The sequence below is a fragment of the Danio rerio genome, chromosome 14, assembly GCF_052040795.2.
Source record: "Danio rerio strain M-AB ecotype USA chromosome 14, GRCz13ab, whole genome shotgun sequence".
Taxonomy (NCBI): Eukaryota; Metazoa; Chordata; class Actinopteri; order Cypriniformes; family Danionidae; genus Danio; species Danio rerio.
Window position 1 is genome coordinate 5,985,391 of NC_141034.1, and position 17,666 is coordinate 6,003,056.

General features: G+C 33.9%; 1 protein-coding gene and 1 long non-coding RNA gene across 2 annotated transcripts in view; both read left to right on the plus strand.

The window, feature by feature from the left end:
- Positions 1-3,697, plus strand: part of LOC137487508 (uncharacterized) — a 51,155-nt gene extending 47,458 nt beyond the window's left edge. Inside the window, exon 12 of the long non-coding RNA XR_015507133.2 lies at positions 3,587-3,697. This is a non-coding gene — a long non-coding RNA (uncharacterized LOC137487508). The remainder of the gene's footprint in view (positions 1-3,586) is intronic.
- Positions 3,698-10,258: 6,561 nt separating this feature from the next.
- Positions 10,259-13,327, plus strand: lbx2 (ladybird homeobox 2). Its single transcript, NM_001007134.1, has 2 exons — positions 10,259-10,895; positions 12,227-13,327. Exons 1-2 carry the CDS (start codon positions 10,568-10,570, stop codon positions 12,670-12,672), a joined length of 774 nt encoding a protein of 257 aa, NP_001007135.1. The 5' UTR covers positions 10,259-10,567; the 3' UTR covers positions 12,673-13,327.
- The last annotated feature ends 4,339 nt before the right edge of the window (positions 13,328-17,666 follow it).

Sequence of the window (17,666 nt, forward strand, 5' to 3'; positions counted from 1 at the left end):
TAGGAGGCCGCAGGCCAGAGTCATGGTGGCCAGCCAGATTGATTGTCAGGCCACCGTGTGTGTGTGTTTGTGTGTGTGTGTGTGTGTGTATGTGTATATATATATATATATACATATATATATATATATATATATATATATATATATATATATATATATATATATATATATATATATATATATATACACACACACACACACACACACACACAAGTCAATTAAGTTAACTTAATAGTTTTTAGTTTTTGCAAATTTAAGTGTATTGAATTAAGTGGGTTAGGTGGTATGGGTGGTTAGGCAGTAAGAGATGATCAATGTTGTAATCATACATTTATTTATAGAAATTAATTACAGATGTTATTACATTCAGGTGCATTATAAAAAAAGTATTTACACAAAAAGTACAATGTAACAAACGATACATTTTAGTATACATAAATTAGTTATGGCCAGTAAATATAAAGTGGTAAAGTGGGTGGCTCTTTTTTTTTTTTTTTGGTCATAATTTCATTTTTTTTTCCATGTTTAGTTTATAGTTTACAATAATGTTTACAATAATGTAAGACATATATATATATATATATATATATATATATATATATATATATATATATATATATATATATATATATATATATATATATATATATACTTTTTAACTCTGACAAATTGATACTTTGAATTTTGACTATATGAGTAAAAACTGCTAGTGAATTATTTTCAAATACTGTTCATGCAACATTTTTTGTTATTAAAATGTACAAATTTACAAAACAAACATTATATAAACGTAATAATATAAATATTTTATATACGATATAGAAAATGTAAAACAGTGACAAAATGTTTAACTGTCTATATATAATCAATATATAAAATCAGTATTTATTAAACATAAAACAATTAGATTGTCTTAAAAATATTTCAACTAATTGTAAACGAATAGTTTAAACTAGCAGCAAAGTCAGGTGAGATAAGGGTTTGGTGGTATGGGTGGGTTAAGCTGTAGTGATGATCAACTTTTTATTTTATAGTCATATTTTCATACATATTTTTTCTTTACATATTTAAAGATAACAATAGTATTAGACCACATATACACATTTTATACTATATACCTTTTAAATGTAAAAAAATGTAATTGATATTTTGCATTTGGATTATATAAGTGAAAACTACTACTGAGTTATTTTCAAATGCTGGTCATGTAAAGGAAAGAAACATTTATATAAATGTAAAATGTACAAATAAAAAAGAGGATTATATAAATGTAACAATATAAAAATTTTATATATGATATAAAAATGTAAAATAGTGAAAAAATAGTGCAATTTTTGTAAATATTTACATTGTTCACTAATAGGCCTGTTTAATATTTGGTATTTTATGTATAATTTCTTATTTTTTTAAATAATACCAGTTTTCTTTTTTGTTCTTAATAGATCCAATGCTTGTGTGTGTGTGTGTGTGTGTGTGTGTGTGTGTGTGTGTGTGTGTGTGTGTGTGTACTTTCATCTTCAGGAAAAGGATCTACATTTGAATAATTATTAGATACTGGTTCTTCTCTACAATCTTAGTGTTTTCGAAAATAATAATGAGGCTAATTTTTGGAGTCTATTTATTCTTCAACGCTCTACACAAAATTATTATTGCTGCTTGTTCAAACTATTTATTTTGATTGAGGTGAAACATCACAATTCTTAAGATATTTTAAACTGTTCTATGTTCAATCCACTCAATTCTCTAAAACAATTAAGCTAACTTAATTAGTTTGTGTTGGGAGAACGTGAAGTGATTGTGTGGAATCCATGATTTTTAGAGCCTACACTGGGTCCCATGCAATTTCTCCATCTTGTCCCAACACAAACTAATAAAGTTAACTTAATAGTTTTTACAAATTAAGTTGATTGGTCGTGAAACAATTAGGTTATTCTAAAAAAAAACCTTAAGAATTGTGTTGATTCAGCTCTTTATAAAAAAGTACTTTTGAGCAAGCAACAAAACATATCTTTGAGTATAACCTAGTCTACAGAATACATAGAGATATAACTTGTTGGCATTTTAGCTATAAGTAGCAAATTTACAGGATGAGTTCATTGGCATCAAGCTGTGCTGAATGCCGTGCATGTTGCGCGTTTGACAAATCCAGCTTTAAACCTTGGCCTTTGGTCCTCGCGGGGTTTCTGATGAGATGATTCACTCCACCTCTCCTCCATTAAGCGCCCAAGCGGTCGCGGCCAGAATTGCGGTGATTGATTCAGCTGCGGTTCCCACGGAACGGCGTGCTCTTGTGATAGCATTTATCTTCATAAGCGCTGATATGCACCCGGAGTGCACTCCAAATTAAATCCCTCTTTTAAGAAAGCGCACGGTGCTTCTCGGGGAACTACATAAATCGTGAATGATGCTGCGCTTCTCCGGTTACATGCGCCATAATCAGCTGAAGATCACTTATTTCCATCCCGGCACGACATGGTGTCATGAACAGATCTCTTCCTTTCAGATGAAAATTCATTTGCATTTCTGTCTACTGAGTTATTAAAAATGCCTTACAAACGACACCTGGTCGAGCATAAGTCATTTAGATTTTGTATTCATTTATATAGATATATTTTGCTAATATTAACACAAACAAATGAATTATGCTAAGGTATATCTTAAATAAATTATAAAATATAATAGTAATAATTCGATTTTTTACACTTAGTAGCCTGCTAAAATATTTAGGATCATTATTGAACATTGACAAGAAACCCATAAAACAACGGTTTCCAATATATTTTTGTTATTTTGGGTTATTTATTTATTAATTTATTTGGCTTATCACAAATTTGATCCATTTTGTTAAAATGCACGTTTTGTTTAATTTGTGCTTTCCAAACATAGGCTATATATGTGTGTGTGTTAGATTAGACTTCATTAATCCCTAAGGGAAATTTACCTGTCACAGCAGAGCTCTCCGTATGACAAACAAAATAAATATATAAAAAGACAATAATATTAATAAATTTACATTCATACTGCACATTTTAGTTTCAAACAACGAGTAGACATTAGTCCATGTCTACAGTATTAATGCTGTTACAATTCAGCATAATTCATGTGTGCATTGCAGTGCAATAAATTTATTTGTTTATGTCGCTTTTTAAATGTGCTTCGTAAATCTGCTATTGCAAATTGTGAACTACATTACAATCTAAAAAATGCTGAGTTGTTGTAACCCAACTATAAGTATATGGAAAGCGTCAACCGCTGGGTTATGCTAAAATAAATTTAATTTTTTAAAAAAGAACATTGGGTTTGTTTATATTTAAGCCAACAACTGGTTATTATAACAACAGCCCGGGATTTTTAGACTATAGCCTATGCGACAATTGAGGAAATACCGTATTTCATTTATGTAATTTTAATGCAAACATTGCATTTTAACCCACAAAAACGTTATTCTTTACTTTAAAAAAACTTCTCATTACGGAGATTTTAATTTGTCATTGGTCCACGTAGGCTATATCAAGCATATACACAATACATAAATATATAAATAATACACTTCCCAATCGAGTCAGTTTTGTGTTTGTGATTGCAGTGTCGTCAGTGTGGGATCGTGAGCGCGCATCTCTTTGATCATTCGCTCCGTGGTTTTGCATCAGCGAGGCGCTCAAAGGCCAGAATACATCACACATCCGCACGAGACAGGTAAGAGGGAGAGAGAGAGCGATAATGTTTGTCTGCCGCCCCCACAGTAAATTAAAAACAAATCAGACACGTGATACAGGCCTAGTCCAATTTGAAATAGGGATATTTTTCTTTAGGTTTATTTCTTCATATTTATAGTGGCTAAATAATTTATGATTTATTTACAAATTGCGTGCAAGCTAGATTTTTTATTAGATTAAATTCGCAGTTTTCATTATGCAAGTAATTTTTGTCCGCAAAATCAAATCGGCTATGGCAAAAATAGCACAAAAAACATGAGACGTTCATGTGCCTGTAAAAAACCATAAAACAACAAGGATTCACAATATGATTCTTCAATCAGATATTGAATAAAATACAAAATCATGTTTAAAAACGCTGTTTAAAAAATTTGAAATTAATAGCAATTAATTAATTATTATGAGCGTTTATTTTACTGCTTGCTTTAAAATGTTCTTGTTTAGTTGTGATTGTGTAATAATAATAATTATTATTATATTTTATGTATGTTTGAATAATTAATTAAAAAATTCTTTATTTCACCTGTTTTCTTTTGTTACACTATCGATAAATTAAATTATAGACCTCTTTAAAATATTTGGAAAGGATAGTAATTTAAAACACTGTTAGACTGAAACAACCGTTTTTTTTTCTACAACTTGACTAATAATGATAATAACAACAGCAACAAATAACGTGTTTATATAATATGTAATCATGTTGTAGAACAGCTCGCAATTACAGACTTGTTAGTGTCATTGTGATCAATTGCATTCAAATGTTGTCAAATGTTTTTTTTAATTCCCTCCATGAATAAAAACAAATCTGAAAACGAGCTGAAATGAGTCTTCACACATGGACGGCTCTGGCAGCGTGGCACAGTGGCAGTGCCATGGACTGGAACACAGCTCTGTTTTGGCTTCCGCTCATTGGACGCTCAGACGCAGATGTGCGTAATTGCGCGTGTCCATCAGTGAAGTGTGTTGGGGTGTCAACCGTTCATTCAGGTGAGGAGAGAAGGGGTGGAGGGGTTCAGTGGAGAGGGAATGGAAATGTCTCCATGTTAAAATTGATGTGACGTGCAAAAATAACTCGGAGCGACGGTTTGGGTTTTTGGATATACATATGAGGTATTCATTTGTAAGACGTTGACTGTTTGACATGTTTTGATGTTGGTTTGTACTAACAAAAGCATTGATTGCTTTGAGGTTACTGATGTGATTTATTGCACTTTTGTTTTGTGAAGAGCAGTGACCTGCGTCGGATTCCCACGCTTTGCTGATCTATCCAAATAACTGCGTTTATCAGTGCGGACGAATCCATTTCCTCCTGTTCACACCTTTCCTGCTCTTTTTTTCGGAACTCGCGGCGAAAAGCTCCATAATCCTCTGCAGGAGTCGTGCCCCTCACGGACCTTTTTATGATCTCGAGCCGACCCCAGTGGCGCGCTGGCGGGGTGCAACACAACTCTGGTGGGGTCCGAGCCTTTGATCCGCGCGTCCGTTTGTCCGGGCTCGGGGCTGTTGGGGAGGGTGCGTGCGCTTTGGGGAGCCGAGGCATTTGTCATCCACAGAAAGAGAAAACATCAACAGGTACTAAATACGGCTGAACATGACACCATCAAAAGCAACATGGGATGTAAAACAGCAGGCGACTCTGATTATATTGTTTTTAGAGAGAGAGAGAGAGAGAGAGAGAGAGAGAGAGAGAGAGAGAGAGAGGCGTCTCGGTAATAATGAGAGCTTTTTGGACACGTTCAACCAGCGCGCGCCCGCGCAATTAACCTGTGACCGTCAAAAGTGCACGCGCTTCACCATAATGGATTTCCGATTTTGCTGCTCCTTAATTGACTTGAGCTTGTCAAATTGGAAGAAACGCTCATCGATAAGACATTATTAAACACAATTAACACTCATGACCACATTGATTAGCTCATTATAGTCCTGTGCTTCAACAAATTGTCTTTAGTTTAAACAAATAAACCAAAAGTAAATTCTAAATAAAAAAATCAATTAAATAATATGCGTATTTTATGCTGCTATGCTGCACGTGTGTGTGTGTGTGTGTGTGTGTGTGTGTGTATATATATATATATATATATATATATATATATATATATATATATATATATATATATATATATATATATATATATATACACGTGCAGCATAAAATACGCTTATTATTTAATAGATTTTTTTATTAGTATTTATTTTTGGTGTGTGTGTATATATATATATATATATATATATATATATATATATATATATATATATATATATATATATACATACATACATATATACATACATACATGCAAACAATAATAACAACAATAATAGCTGCACATTTTAATATATTTGCATGTAATCTTAAATATAAAAATATAAAAACATATGCATATAAACTCTAATGTGCTTTGCTCATAAATGCTATTGCGCTTTTGATCATCAATTTAGAGGCCCAAATTTTTTTGTTGAAAGCACCCAAATAGATGTTTAACAGTTCAGATACCCTATGAAGGAACGTGTTAATCACACCGTGTGAATTTGCAGCTTCACTGACACTATACCATCCACTTTTTTACCTCTTAATTCTGGATCATAATGGTAAACTCAATAATTCTATAATATTTCTAAAAGAAATCTTACCTCTACCTATATTCATAGGTTCGTTAGCAGTGTGGGATCAAACTGCGTCAAGACAGTGTTTTAGAAAAGAAAAGAAAAGAAATGAATAAAAAAAAATGCACAGAGTAACACCTCACTTCACAACACACCCGATAGGTTCATCACAGTCAAATGTCACCGCTTGGCTCCACGTTAATGCGTATGTCCCCGTATCATGTTTATATAGTAGTTAGTACAGCTGTTTGGGTGAGGGAGAGAGAGAAAAAGAGTGAGCAATGCTAGCAGAAACGAGTGTGTTAAAGTTCAGTGCAGATAAAACATCTGAGGTGTTTTCTGAGAAATACACATTTAATATCAGTCACCGACTCAGCTTTTATTTCTATTCACCTGCTATGACATCTGAGCGTCAAGGATTGAAAATGAATCAGTTAATTGTTTCTTACATTATACAATTGGTATGGATTAAGGTATTTTAGCAAGAACAAAATAAGAGAAAGCAATGCAAAATAAATTAGTTTGCTACGCATTTGTAAAGTATTATTATTTTAGCTTGTTTAATATATCATATTCACCTAGCTTTTGCAACGCTGCAGCTATTTTGATTGAATTGTTTGTAATTGATCAATCTAATTGTGTTACAAACGTAAAATTAAAATAAAATGGTAACAATTTATATCTTGCTACGTATAATATCAGTATAATTTTCGATTACAGAAAAGCGGTAGCAATGTTATAATCTCGTTAGTAGTTATTTGCAAATTCCAAGATTTTATTCATATTTGAGTAATCCATTTAATATTTAACGCGTAAATAGTTCTGTAAGAGAAATAATTTTACACAACTAGATTTTTTAATATTGTTAAATATTGTTCTATTGTGAAAACAATATAAATATATATCAGTTCTGTTTTATGTTGTTCCATTTGTTGCATTGATAAAACGAGTCAATCCCTTGCACAGTAGCTTTATCCCATAAATGTTTGGAGTAGCCCGATCACTGCCACCTCCATCTGCGTATCTGCTGAGGGAAGTGACGCAGACACGGGCTGGGCGAAAATAAAACTCGTGCTCCCCCTAAAGCCTTGATGATTGATGATGTCAGGTGTTCTGTTTCTAATTAACGTTTAAATTAGGCCAAAGAAAAGCTTTCGAATTAGCGCTGCTCCGCTTGAGACCGTCAGGATCCTCTCCGAGCGGTTTGGAGAAGAGAGATGGCGGGGATTATCTTTAGAACTAATAATGCTCGCGCATTTGAGAGAAATGTAACACCATGTTCAGCTTCGGTTTCTCTACCCGCCCTCTGTGGGGTAATGCGAATGTGCTATTGTTGGCGCTGAAGGGCATCATTCTCCCTATCAGAAATCCTATCTATCCACATTACATTAATAGCCGTGTATCATTTAATAGGTTTAGCAGCTTTGCTCTGACCTGGCATTCCGGGGTGACCAATTCGTTAAGGACATTTGAAGCCGACTGGACTGATAAGAGTAATTATTTTTGCTCACCCTTTATAGGTTGTATTAGTTAATGTTAGTTAATGCATTTACTAACATGAACAAACAATGAACAACACATTTGTTGCAGTATTTATTGTTAGTTAACTAACGGTTCATTAACTATTGTTAACAAACACGAATTTGGATGTATTAGTAATTAATAGTGTTTTAGTAATAAATGCTGTACAAGCGTTGTTCATTATTAGTTCATGTTAGTAAATACATTAACTAATGAAACCTAATTGTAAAGTGTGACTTTATTTGTATTATTATTATTATTATTATTATTATTATTATTATTATTATTATTATTATTATTATTATTATTAACGCACATTTTAAACAAATGATAACAAATAATAGGCTGTGTTAAACCTATTTGATTTTATTTACAAAAATGTCAATTGTTGTTTTTTTATTGCATTTTAAATCTAATTAAATTTCTATGATAATATTTATAAAAAGCATGACCTTATTGAAATTTCAAATAGGTGTATTTCTTGTGTGCTCTGTAAAATTGTAAAAAGAAAAAATGTGCATTTCTGAAACAGATGTGACACGCGTAAACTCATTAGTATGTCTTTTGCAGTCTGGTTAGTTACATTTGTTCAATGCATTGGTGCTCATTTGCCATAAAATATTCTATTGAGTTTGGCCCTGTGTCGCCCACGTCGACCGCTTTGGACCCGCACTAATAGAATGTCGTGCTGTTTTTACTGCTCGTGAGCTGTTTGGCTCGTTTCAGTCCCTGTACGGATGTCACCATATGGTGCTCTTGGCACGGACAATGCGATATTTCAACCTGGCCATACATCGCAAATGACTCGTGTAAGAGAGACATCTATCACCCTAATCGATTATTGAAACCCTGTTAAATATTGTCAGATGTCAACGTCGCCGCTTGCTTTATTACCCAGTGTTTTATATTTATAGGGGGACCACCAAAATGTTCACCAGGCCTTAGCAAAGGTTTAAGCGAAGACATTTCAATTGTGTTTATTTTATAGGCCTGTTTACAATTTAGCAACTCAGTCATTAAGTGCCAAACCATTTCATTCATTTTACAAGTGATACAAATTTACCGTTTAAAACAATTAGGAGCACATCAAAAATAGATTATAAAGGCCTATAAAGGAAAAAAAAATGTTAATGTTTAAAAGCAAGGTGAATCGGACAAAGAAAACATATCGTAGCCTATTATGGATGCACCAAGAAATCACGACCTGTTGTGTAAGAATAAAAAAATAGATATGCTTTTGTTAAATATATTCTTCTGGTACATCAGCCGTTGCTTTCATATATCCGGTGCTTTCTAAAGAAAAAAACACGATGTATTCTTACCTGCATATTCTTGCGAGTCCCACGAGCATCATTTGAGATTCTCTCCGACGCGCATTGTGTCAGAACAGCAGTGCTGGAAGTAGGCTATATGCTGCTTTTTCTTCTTTACCCACGAGCATTTTTACAAATTCGTAGAATGGAACTGTCCAGTATATATATATATATATATATATATATATATATATATATATATATATATATATATATATATATATATATATATATATATATATAATTATTGATAAGTTCTTCAAGCGGTCTCTAAAATCATATGAAAAGGAAAAATTCCTGTCAAAAATATATAACGATAATAATCTTTTAAAAAAATGTATGCCCTTGCATAAAAAAGTCATTTAAGTATTGAAGAGGTTACTTCAAAAACCAACACATTTTGTTAGCATCAACATTGAAATGTATGGTGAAATTAGTGTAAAAAGGAATATACAAATTTGTGTATTTATATTGTGTAATATTATTGTTGTCCAATAACTGATGCGGCTTTCTCAGTAAAATAATTTGTATTGTGCTGAAAGCCTGGCGTTATGATGACAGCAGATACACAAGGTGTGAGACAATTACGCTGTCAAAACAGCCTCCAAAAGTGCAATAATCACACCCTGCAATATTAATTAGCAAGTTGTTGCCATTAGGGCAACTCTTGAATATATTATTACTGAAATATTGCATTTTTGAATGTCATCAATGTGGATTTTTATAGACATTTCTATAATGTTTCTGTACATTTTTCATCAATCATATTATTATTATTATTATTATCATCATTGTTGTTGTTTTGAAATTGAGTTGTTGTTTTAAAATGAAATTGTATTAATTAACGTACTGCTTTACTCAAGGCTGTGTTGGTGTTAATGAGCACACACTCTCCCTTTTCAGGGTGGTATACGGGTGGAGCACGTGGTTTTCCCTAAGTGGGAGTGGGATGCATCAACAGATGCATAAACATCCCGAGCCATCTCCCCTCTCTTTAAACTTCAGGGGGAAACTCCTCCTATTCTCGGTCCAATTCATTATTATGGTCTGGCCCTTTAAGACGACGGAGCAGCGGGTCAGCAAGTAGTGTAGTGTTTCTCTAATTGAACTTCACAAAAGCAATCAACAAGAACTCGTTAGCGGTTGCTTGCTGTTTTGAGGCTCCTTGAGACACTAAGGCTACACACGGTGAAGATCTTCATGGAGCAGCTCAGAGAACACCGCGTATGAGGACTAAAGTTCGGGTGCCTTCCTGCATGTGACGCCTGAAGCATGGTGCTTTTGGAGAGCCTCTTCAGAGTGAGGAACAACAACGATTTTTTGTAAAGAAAGGAACAGACAAGGCTTTTGTATGTATAAACAAGTTTGAGCGAGCTAGGTGACTTCTATTCGAAATAGTTTCTTGGGACTGAGATGACCTCCAGCTCTAAAGACATGAAAGCAGGATCCGTTTTGCAGTCCAGCGGCGAGGAGAGGCGGCGGGGTCCCTTGGACCAACTCCCACCTCCGGCCAACTCCAACAAGCCTCTCACCCCGTTCAGCATTGAGGATATCTTAAACAAGCCCTCCGTTAAGAAGTCCGTCGGTAGTTTGTGCCCTCCGCGGGTGCTGGAGAAAGTAACCGGCTCGAGCGCATCTCGGAACGGGATCAGCGCCCCGTCCTCGCCGTTGTGCGCGCTGGAGGAGCTGGCGAGCAAAACATTTAAGGGTTTGGAAGTCAGCGTTATACAAGCAGCAGAAGGTAAAAAGTTCATAATTATTAACGAATTATCGCACTTGTTTTCAATGCACATATGGATTTTTAGTGACGCTTTTGGAAAATGCGAGCCATCATTTTATAAATGCATGTTTTACACGACATCGATTAAACAAAATAGCCTTTTACGAACACATACAAATGTATGTGTACTATTTCTTACTTGTTAGTCAAAAGGAGCATATTTATTTCGCTTTTAGGTAAAAAAGAAGATAACCTTAGCTTATTTATTAAATTCTTTGTCATAGCCTACATATTTTTAAACCGAATTTCAATAGCGGTTCGTAGAGTGTGATTGTCACTATTTCAGGAATTTCACCCACCGCCCTGAAAATCAAAACTTCTTAGATTCTCAAGCAAATATCCCCTCTTAAAACAAGCAATCATTTTCTCGAATTGCTATTTTTAATTCATTTTTTTTTTATGAAATGTTTTGCCTTATCCGTTAATGTCAGTAGCTAAATTACCCTTTTCTACAGAACGAAGTTATTTTTATTTTCATATATATGATATATGATATATATGATATATGATATATATGATAAAAATCGACGTGCGTTTACGAGGATGTTAAAGTGATGGAAATCATTCATGTTTGCTTGACATATTTACTGAAAACAGTTCTAGATCATGACGTTCGTGTTGACATTGCAGAACTGTCTGTCTCTGTGGGTCAAACTAGCAGTTAAGGTCGTCGGTAATACGATTGAGGCCAGTCCTGTGGCGTGATAGGCTGCTTGATTAACACATCAAATATTTCAAATTTACTTGGCAATCAATAGTTCAGATGTTTTGGAAAGTTTCTCCCCTTCTTTCAAGAACAGCTGTTATGCAGCTGGAATGAACAACTGCGGCCTATCACATAACACAACAGTGTGTACACTCAAAAATAAAAGTTCTAATTTGAACCAAACAGGATTTTGCAGCTTGATTATGCAAAAAAAATCTTTAAAAATTATATGTACAGTTTGCTTTGTTGGTGTAAAATTTATAGAAACAAAACACTAATATAAAGAAGTTATTAAGGACTTTTTAGTCTCCAGAGAACCACATAGCAACTCAAGAAACATGTACATCCAAAAATAGGACCACCAAGGAACTTTGAGTAACCTTCATAGAAATTGTAGTCCAAATAAGCAAAAATAGGAAATCCAGTCAAGCTTTTTTACTTAATATAAATCTGTATATTGCTTGAGAATGACTTACCAACTTATATGAAATTGTATAGATCTCTCTCTCTCACACACACACTGCCTGCATGCATTATTTCTGTCATGTGTTCCTGGAAATCAACTCTCCTTTCTTTCCATTTTAAGGTCGTGAACACATCAACGCCTTTGGCCAAAGACAGGCATCCAAAAAACGACGGAAGTCCCGCACAGCCTTCACCAACCACCAAATCTACGAGCTGGAAAAGAGGTTTTTGTACCAGAAATACCTCTCACCGGCTGACAGAGACCAGATAGCACAGCAGCTGGGGCTGACCAATGCGCAGGTCATCACCTGGTTCCAGAACCGACGGGCCAAGCTCAAGAGAGATCTGGAGGAGATGAAGGCGGACGTAGAGTCTCTCAAGAAAATCCCACCACAGGCATTGCAGAAACTGGTGTCCATGGAGGACATGGAAGACGCTCACGGTGGCTCGGGGCCCATTTCTCCCAGTCTTTCCCCAAGAGCCTTTCCACAGTCCCCATCCTCGTCCAGAGGCCAAACCACAGACGAGTTCTCAGAGGAGGACGAGGAAATCGAGGTGGACGATTAAACGCAGGCCCTTGTTTTCAGAGAAGGGCATTTTTCACGACTTTTTGCACGGAAGAACTTGAAATGCAAGGAACGTTTTCTGTCTCCCTTATTTTTAATTTATTGAAAGGACCTCTACATTCTGACGTCCAGATGGAAGACACGGTTTTAAGGAATACGCTTTCATAAGAAACACTTAGAGATAAATGGTACAGTATCAAGACTGCAAAAAGTGTATGTACATTTTAAGCTTTATTTCTCCATTTCTTTTCTCAAAGGAAACCTGTGCAATTGTTTACACCATTTATGACACACATTTATGAACGCTGTAGAAATTCTTAAGCCAAAAGTGATTTTCAATTCAGTTTTCAGCTGAGTAGAATTATATATTTATAAATAATTTCAGAACACAAGATGTCCTCAGAAACCTTTTTTTTCAGTCTTGGTTCTGCACTGTAATTTCCCAAAGTTTGACATTATGTATCCCAGTTCCTGACACAATTCCTACAGGCATTATTTACAAATTATTAAAAAAAAAGATGTATGTCCAAAACAATGCAAGGGCAAGGTTGTGTATATATATAACAAGTTATGATGCATCTAACTCGTTAAATTTATTGTAACATTCTATTTAATCCTCATTTATGTAAATAAAGGGTATATGTAATTTCACAATGTTTCTTTACCTTGAGTCAGTATTTAATCATGCACTGTATATGCTGAGCCGAATTATAAAGTAATATTTCTCCCATGAACACACTTTTCTTTTCCATGATTATGCCACAATTTTAAAATGTCTCTCTGCTTTTACTAAATTTGTAGTTTCTTTGATTAAATTAACAATAGTTTAGCAGCACCTAAAAATTTAAGGCAGCAATTAAATTGAAATTTACCCTTTCATAAGCATTTATACAGTATAATTAAGCACAAGTGCCTTGCATAAAATACTTTATGCAAATTGTTTTATGGCACACTCTCGCGGAGTTAAACAGCTGAAAGAGGCAGAGCACTTTTACACATCGCTTCATTGTGTGCGTTAGGAGTGTTTGTGTGTGTGTTAAGTGCTTGAAGCTTAATTAGGACAACTGAACAAGGTTTCCCCCTCTCACATTGTCACGAGGACAACATAAAGCTTGCGCCATATGGTTTATGAATCTTCTCTAACACAAACTAGTCAACGTGATTGATTAGGTTAACCCGCCTTTGAGCGCGCATTAACAGTTTCGCTCGGTCGAGCCCAAATAATACCCCACATCTGTGCCCGTGTGTTCAAAAAACGCCCATGAATAGCGAATTATTTGCATGCGGTTCCTAATGAATAAATCTCAAAAGGAACCCGATGGAAATGGGGAGGTTTGTTGCTTCTTGACTCTGCCGGATTTATTTCGGCCCATTTGTGTCTGTTGTGAGCAGATCGAGGCAGCGGTTTTGGGCAGCGAGAAGATGGAGGTACAATTGGCCTAATCGCTCGGAATAGTTGGGGTTGAAAAGTCAAGTAGATTTTTATGAGCGCATTGTGCAAAGAGCCGCAGTTCTCAGAGCTGTCTAGGCAGACGCACATTCTCCTGCTGTTTTCTGTCCAGATTGAAGTCTGAACAATAGATCCAAATGCTTTGGGTTCCTACTGAGAATCGAAATGTTTGGAATTCGAAGGTATATGAATATTAATGTGCTCGACTGAAAGCCACGACTTCACAGCGTGAGGCTAGCCTATTAGACAGATAATATTTGCATTTGAAGTGTAATTTCCGAAAAAATACAAAGATAATTTTTGATTAAAGCAGGTAAAATTACTCGATTTGTAAGGCTCAGTGATTTTAACTGTCTTAATGTCTCAAATTTCAAAAACTAAATTTTCGATTTTAAAGGTAAATTAAATATTATGTTGTTGATCTAAATCATTTAAAACAGGTCTTGAAATCTGTCCCAAGTAAAGCTACTCAATTAGGTCCACACCCAATACTAATCGTCCATCTTAAAACATTTTTTTAATATTTGTTTTCATTGCAAAGAGATAAACAACAGCAGTTAGACATTGTTGCAGCGAATTTTCCTTAAATTGCCTAAGCAGAGAAAGAAAACTAATGCAGCACATCCCTACACGAGCTTCCATTAATACAAAAACTATATTTATTAGTAATCCATTAGAAAAGAATACTTAGTGTTTAGCCCTAAGTCTATTTAAATTATAATGGTCTAAAAAGGGTCTTTAAAAAGTCTTAAATTTTACCTGAAGAAACTTGCAGAAACCCTGATGGCTATTTACATGGATAGACAAATTGTTTTTTTTATCAAATATTACATTAAACTCCATTCTGGATGTAACAGGGACTAATCCACAACTACTGGGTTATTTTTTTATTAAATTAATTGGACCAAATTTAACCCATAATTTTCTTAATTTGGGTTTAAATACCCAGCATTTTACATGAAATATCTAATTAATAACCCAGGGTTTTTTTTAAGGAAATTGAGAATAATTTAAATTATTATTCTCAATTTTCTTAAAATGTTGGATTATTTCATATAATATTAAGTATACTGTTGGAATAATAAAAAAAGGTTTATCCATATTTGACCCATATTTTCGTTTAAAATATCCTATAGAGTTTTGTTATTATTAATATTTTTAAGTGTTCCTTTTATTTTTTTAAATTTACATGGCAGCTATGAAAAAAATAATATCAGAAATCAAACGAAATAACGCTTATTTAGTCTGTTTGATTAAATATAGGCTATTAAACTCCATATCATCTTGGACTAAGTAGTTTTACAGAAAAAAATCTAAGCTTGCCCTTTATTTATGTATTTATTTATTTTTTAACGATTAAACAGATATTTTATCTATTTTAGCGATATCATATTTTAAAACAGGCCTTTTATTTTAATCTTAATATGGATTAAACTAATATATTTTATATTGGCCTATAATTATAGGCTACATTAATTGCCTATATATCTGTTTTATTTAAAATATTTAAGTATTAATTTAATTTATAGTTAAGTTTTTAAGATTACTGAAACATTTATTGCAAACAAAGAAGAGCAAAGTCGTGCTCTAAAGCACGTACCTCATAGGGGATTTAACGCATAATATGGCCTATGAAATAGGCCCGTAGCCAGTGGGGTTCGGGTGGTTCGTAAGACCACAAATTCTCGACCCTCAATGACAAGGTCCAGAATGTGTCCCATACATGGACCATTTGTCCTATTTTGACTGCTACACCATCATAAATTTAGAAAATAACCCATTTAGAAAGGCTTTAAGGCCAAGCTGAATCATCTGTTGACTGTCACATCATGTGACTTCAGCTAATCAGTTTTGGCCAATGCAAACTATTATTTTTCATGAGTCCAACATCCAGCTGTGCAAAAAAACATACAATCGGGTGTAAGTGAAGTCATCTTTCACTACTGTATTCTTTTTAAATAGAGAAAACATTTTAAGTAAATTTTATTCTAAATCTTGGAGCTTATTCTTAAAACAAAAAAAAAATATTAATGAAATATGTGAAGCACTAAAAGCAGACCATATTAAAATATATTAATATAAATATTAATATAAAACATATTAATTTAAATACTAATTTGTCTATTGTTGTCATCCAAAAATTTTCGATCAAATGTACTTTTTTTCATAAGACAGGCAAGACAAATCATAAAGCTCTTTTTTTGTTATTATTATTGTTTTATTTTTTAAATTATTTAAATAGGCAAATTCTGACTGAGGAAAGATGATGGTCAGTTTTTTAATTTGCATAATAAATGACAGTAGGCTAAAATTTTTAATCTAAAACTTTAACAGATTCCTATTTTTTTATGTAATAAATTTGTATTTTAAAAATAAGTATTCATTTTTATTTATTCTAAATCAATAGGAAATATGTTGGTACATTAAAAAGTGATTATGATGACCATCCCACAAGCTAATCCAGCTAAAAAATAGTGCTTAAAATGTCACCAAAATGCAGAATGTAAATCCCACAAATAAACAGTAAATGAGGCGAATAGCTGCAAAAAGATCCACAGTTGAGAAAAAAGAACCAACCCTACCGGGCTCGCTATGGGCCTGCTACTGCAGTAGCATAATAAAATAAAACTACACTAATAAACACAAACAAAAAAAATCATATTTGATATGTCTGATTATTTTGAAGCCATGCTGTAAACTACTTTTAAAAGGATGGGGCTGGTCTTAAGAGCAAAAATCAGTGTAGCCATTTAGTCTCAAAGTAACTAACTAACAAAGCGGATACATTCTATTAAAGTGTATCTATTCTTGAAATCGTCCATTTTCAGAACATTGTCCTCACTGACCGACAGAACATCTGAAAATCTGTTGATGTTTGAGTGACAGATTTTTGTTTTCCTGTTTGCGAGAACTGAAGCGCCTAATTACAGTCGTTAGCCTACATAAGAGTTACTATCCCCTCTTGTGACGCTTGAATTTTTGGGGTTGACACAAGTATGTTTTTTCCCTAGTACCGCGGCTAGTACTTGACATTTTGGCTGAGGTTTACATTACATCTAAAGAGCACTTCACCCGAGTTGAAAATGCCTCGAAATGATGTTAACAGTCAATGTGAGGTGACTGACGGCGAGCAGCAGTGTTAGTAAAGCTCTCCTGAAGACCAACACCGCGCCCTAGCGGCTCACTTCGAAATACATCTGTTTAGGTTGTCACTTTATTTTACGGTGTCTTTGTTAACTTTGTAGATTTAAGTAAGGAGTATGTCTACTTACTAAATGGTTTGGAGTAGGATGAGGGTTATGTTTGTACGTATTTAGGCATAACTGTTATTAAGATTTTAAATGCATCGTGTAACAAGGACACTTTTTACGCAATTTTGGTCCCATTTTATTATGCACTTACACTGATATTAATTGTTGGTACAATGCATCTATTTTGTATACATACATTATTGCAAAATACCCGTCTGCACTTAAAAAAATACTTTTGCTGCTTGTTATACTTATTTAGAATAAGTTGAAACAACAATTCTTAAGTGTTTTTTT

Coding starts and splice junctions, on each gene's coding strand:
- lbx2 (NM_001007134.1), top strand. CDS start 10,568: ATGACCTCCAGCTCTAAAGACATGAAAGCAGGATCCGTTTTGCAGTCC. Junction 10,896..12,226: donor CGTTATACAAGCAGCAGAAG/GTAAAAAGTTCA, acceptor TTCCATTTTAAG/GTCGTGAACACATCAACGCC.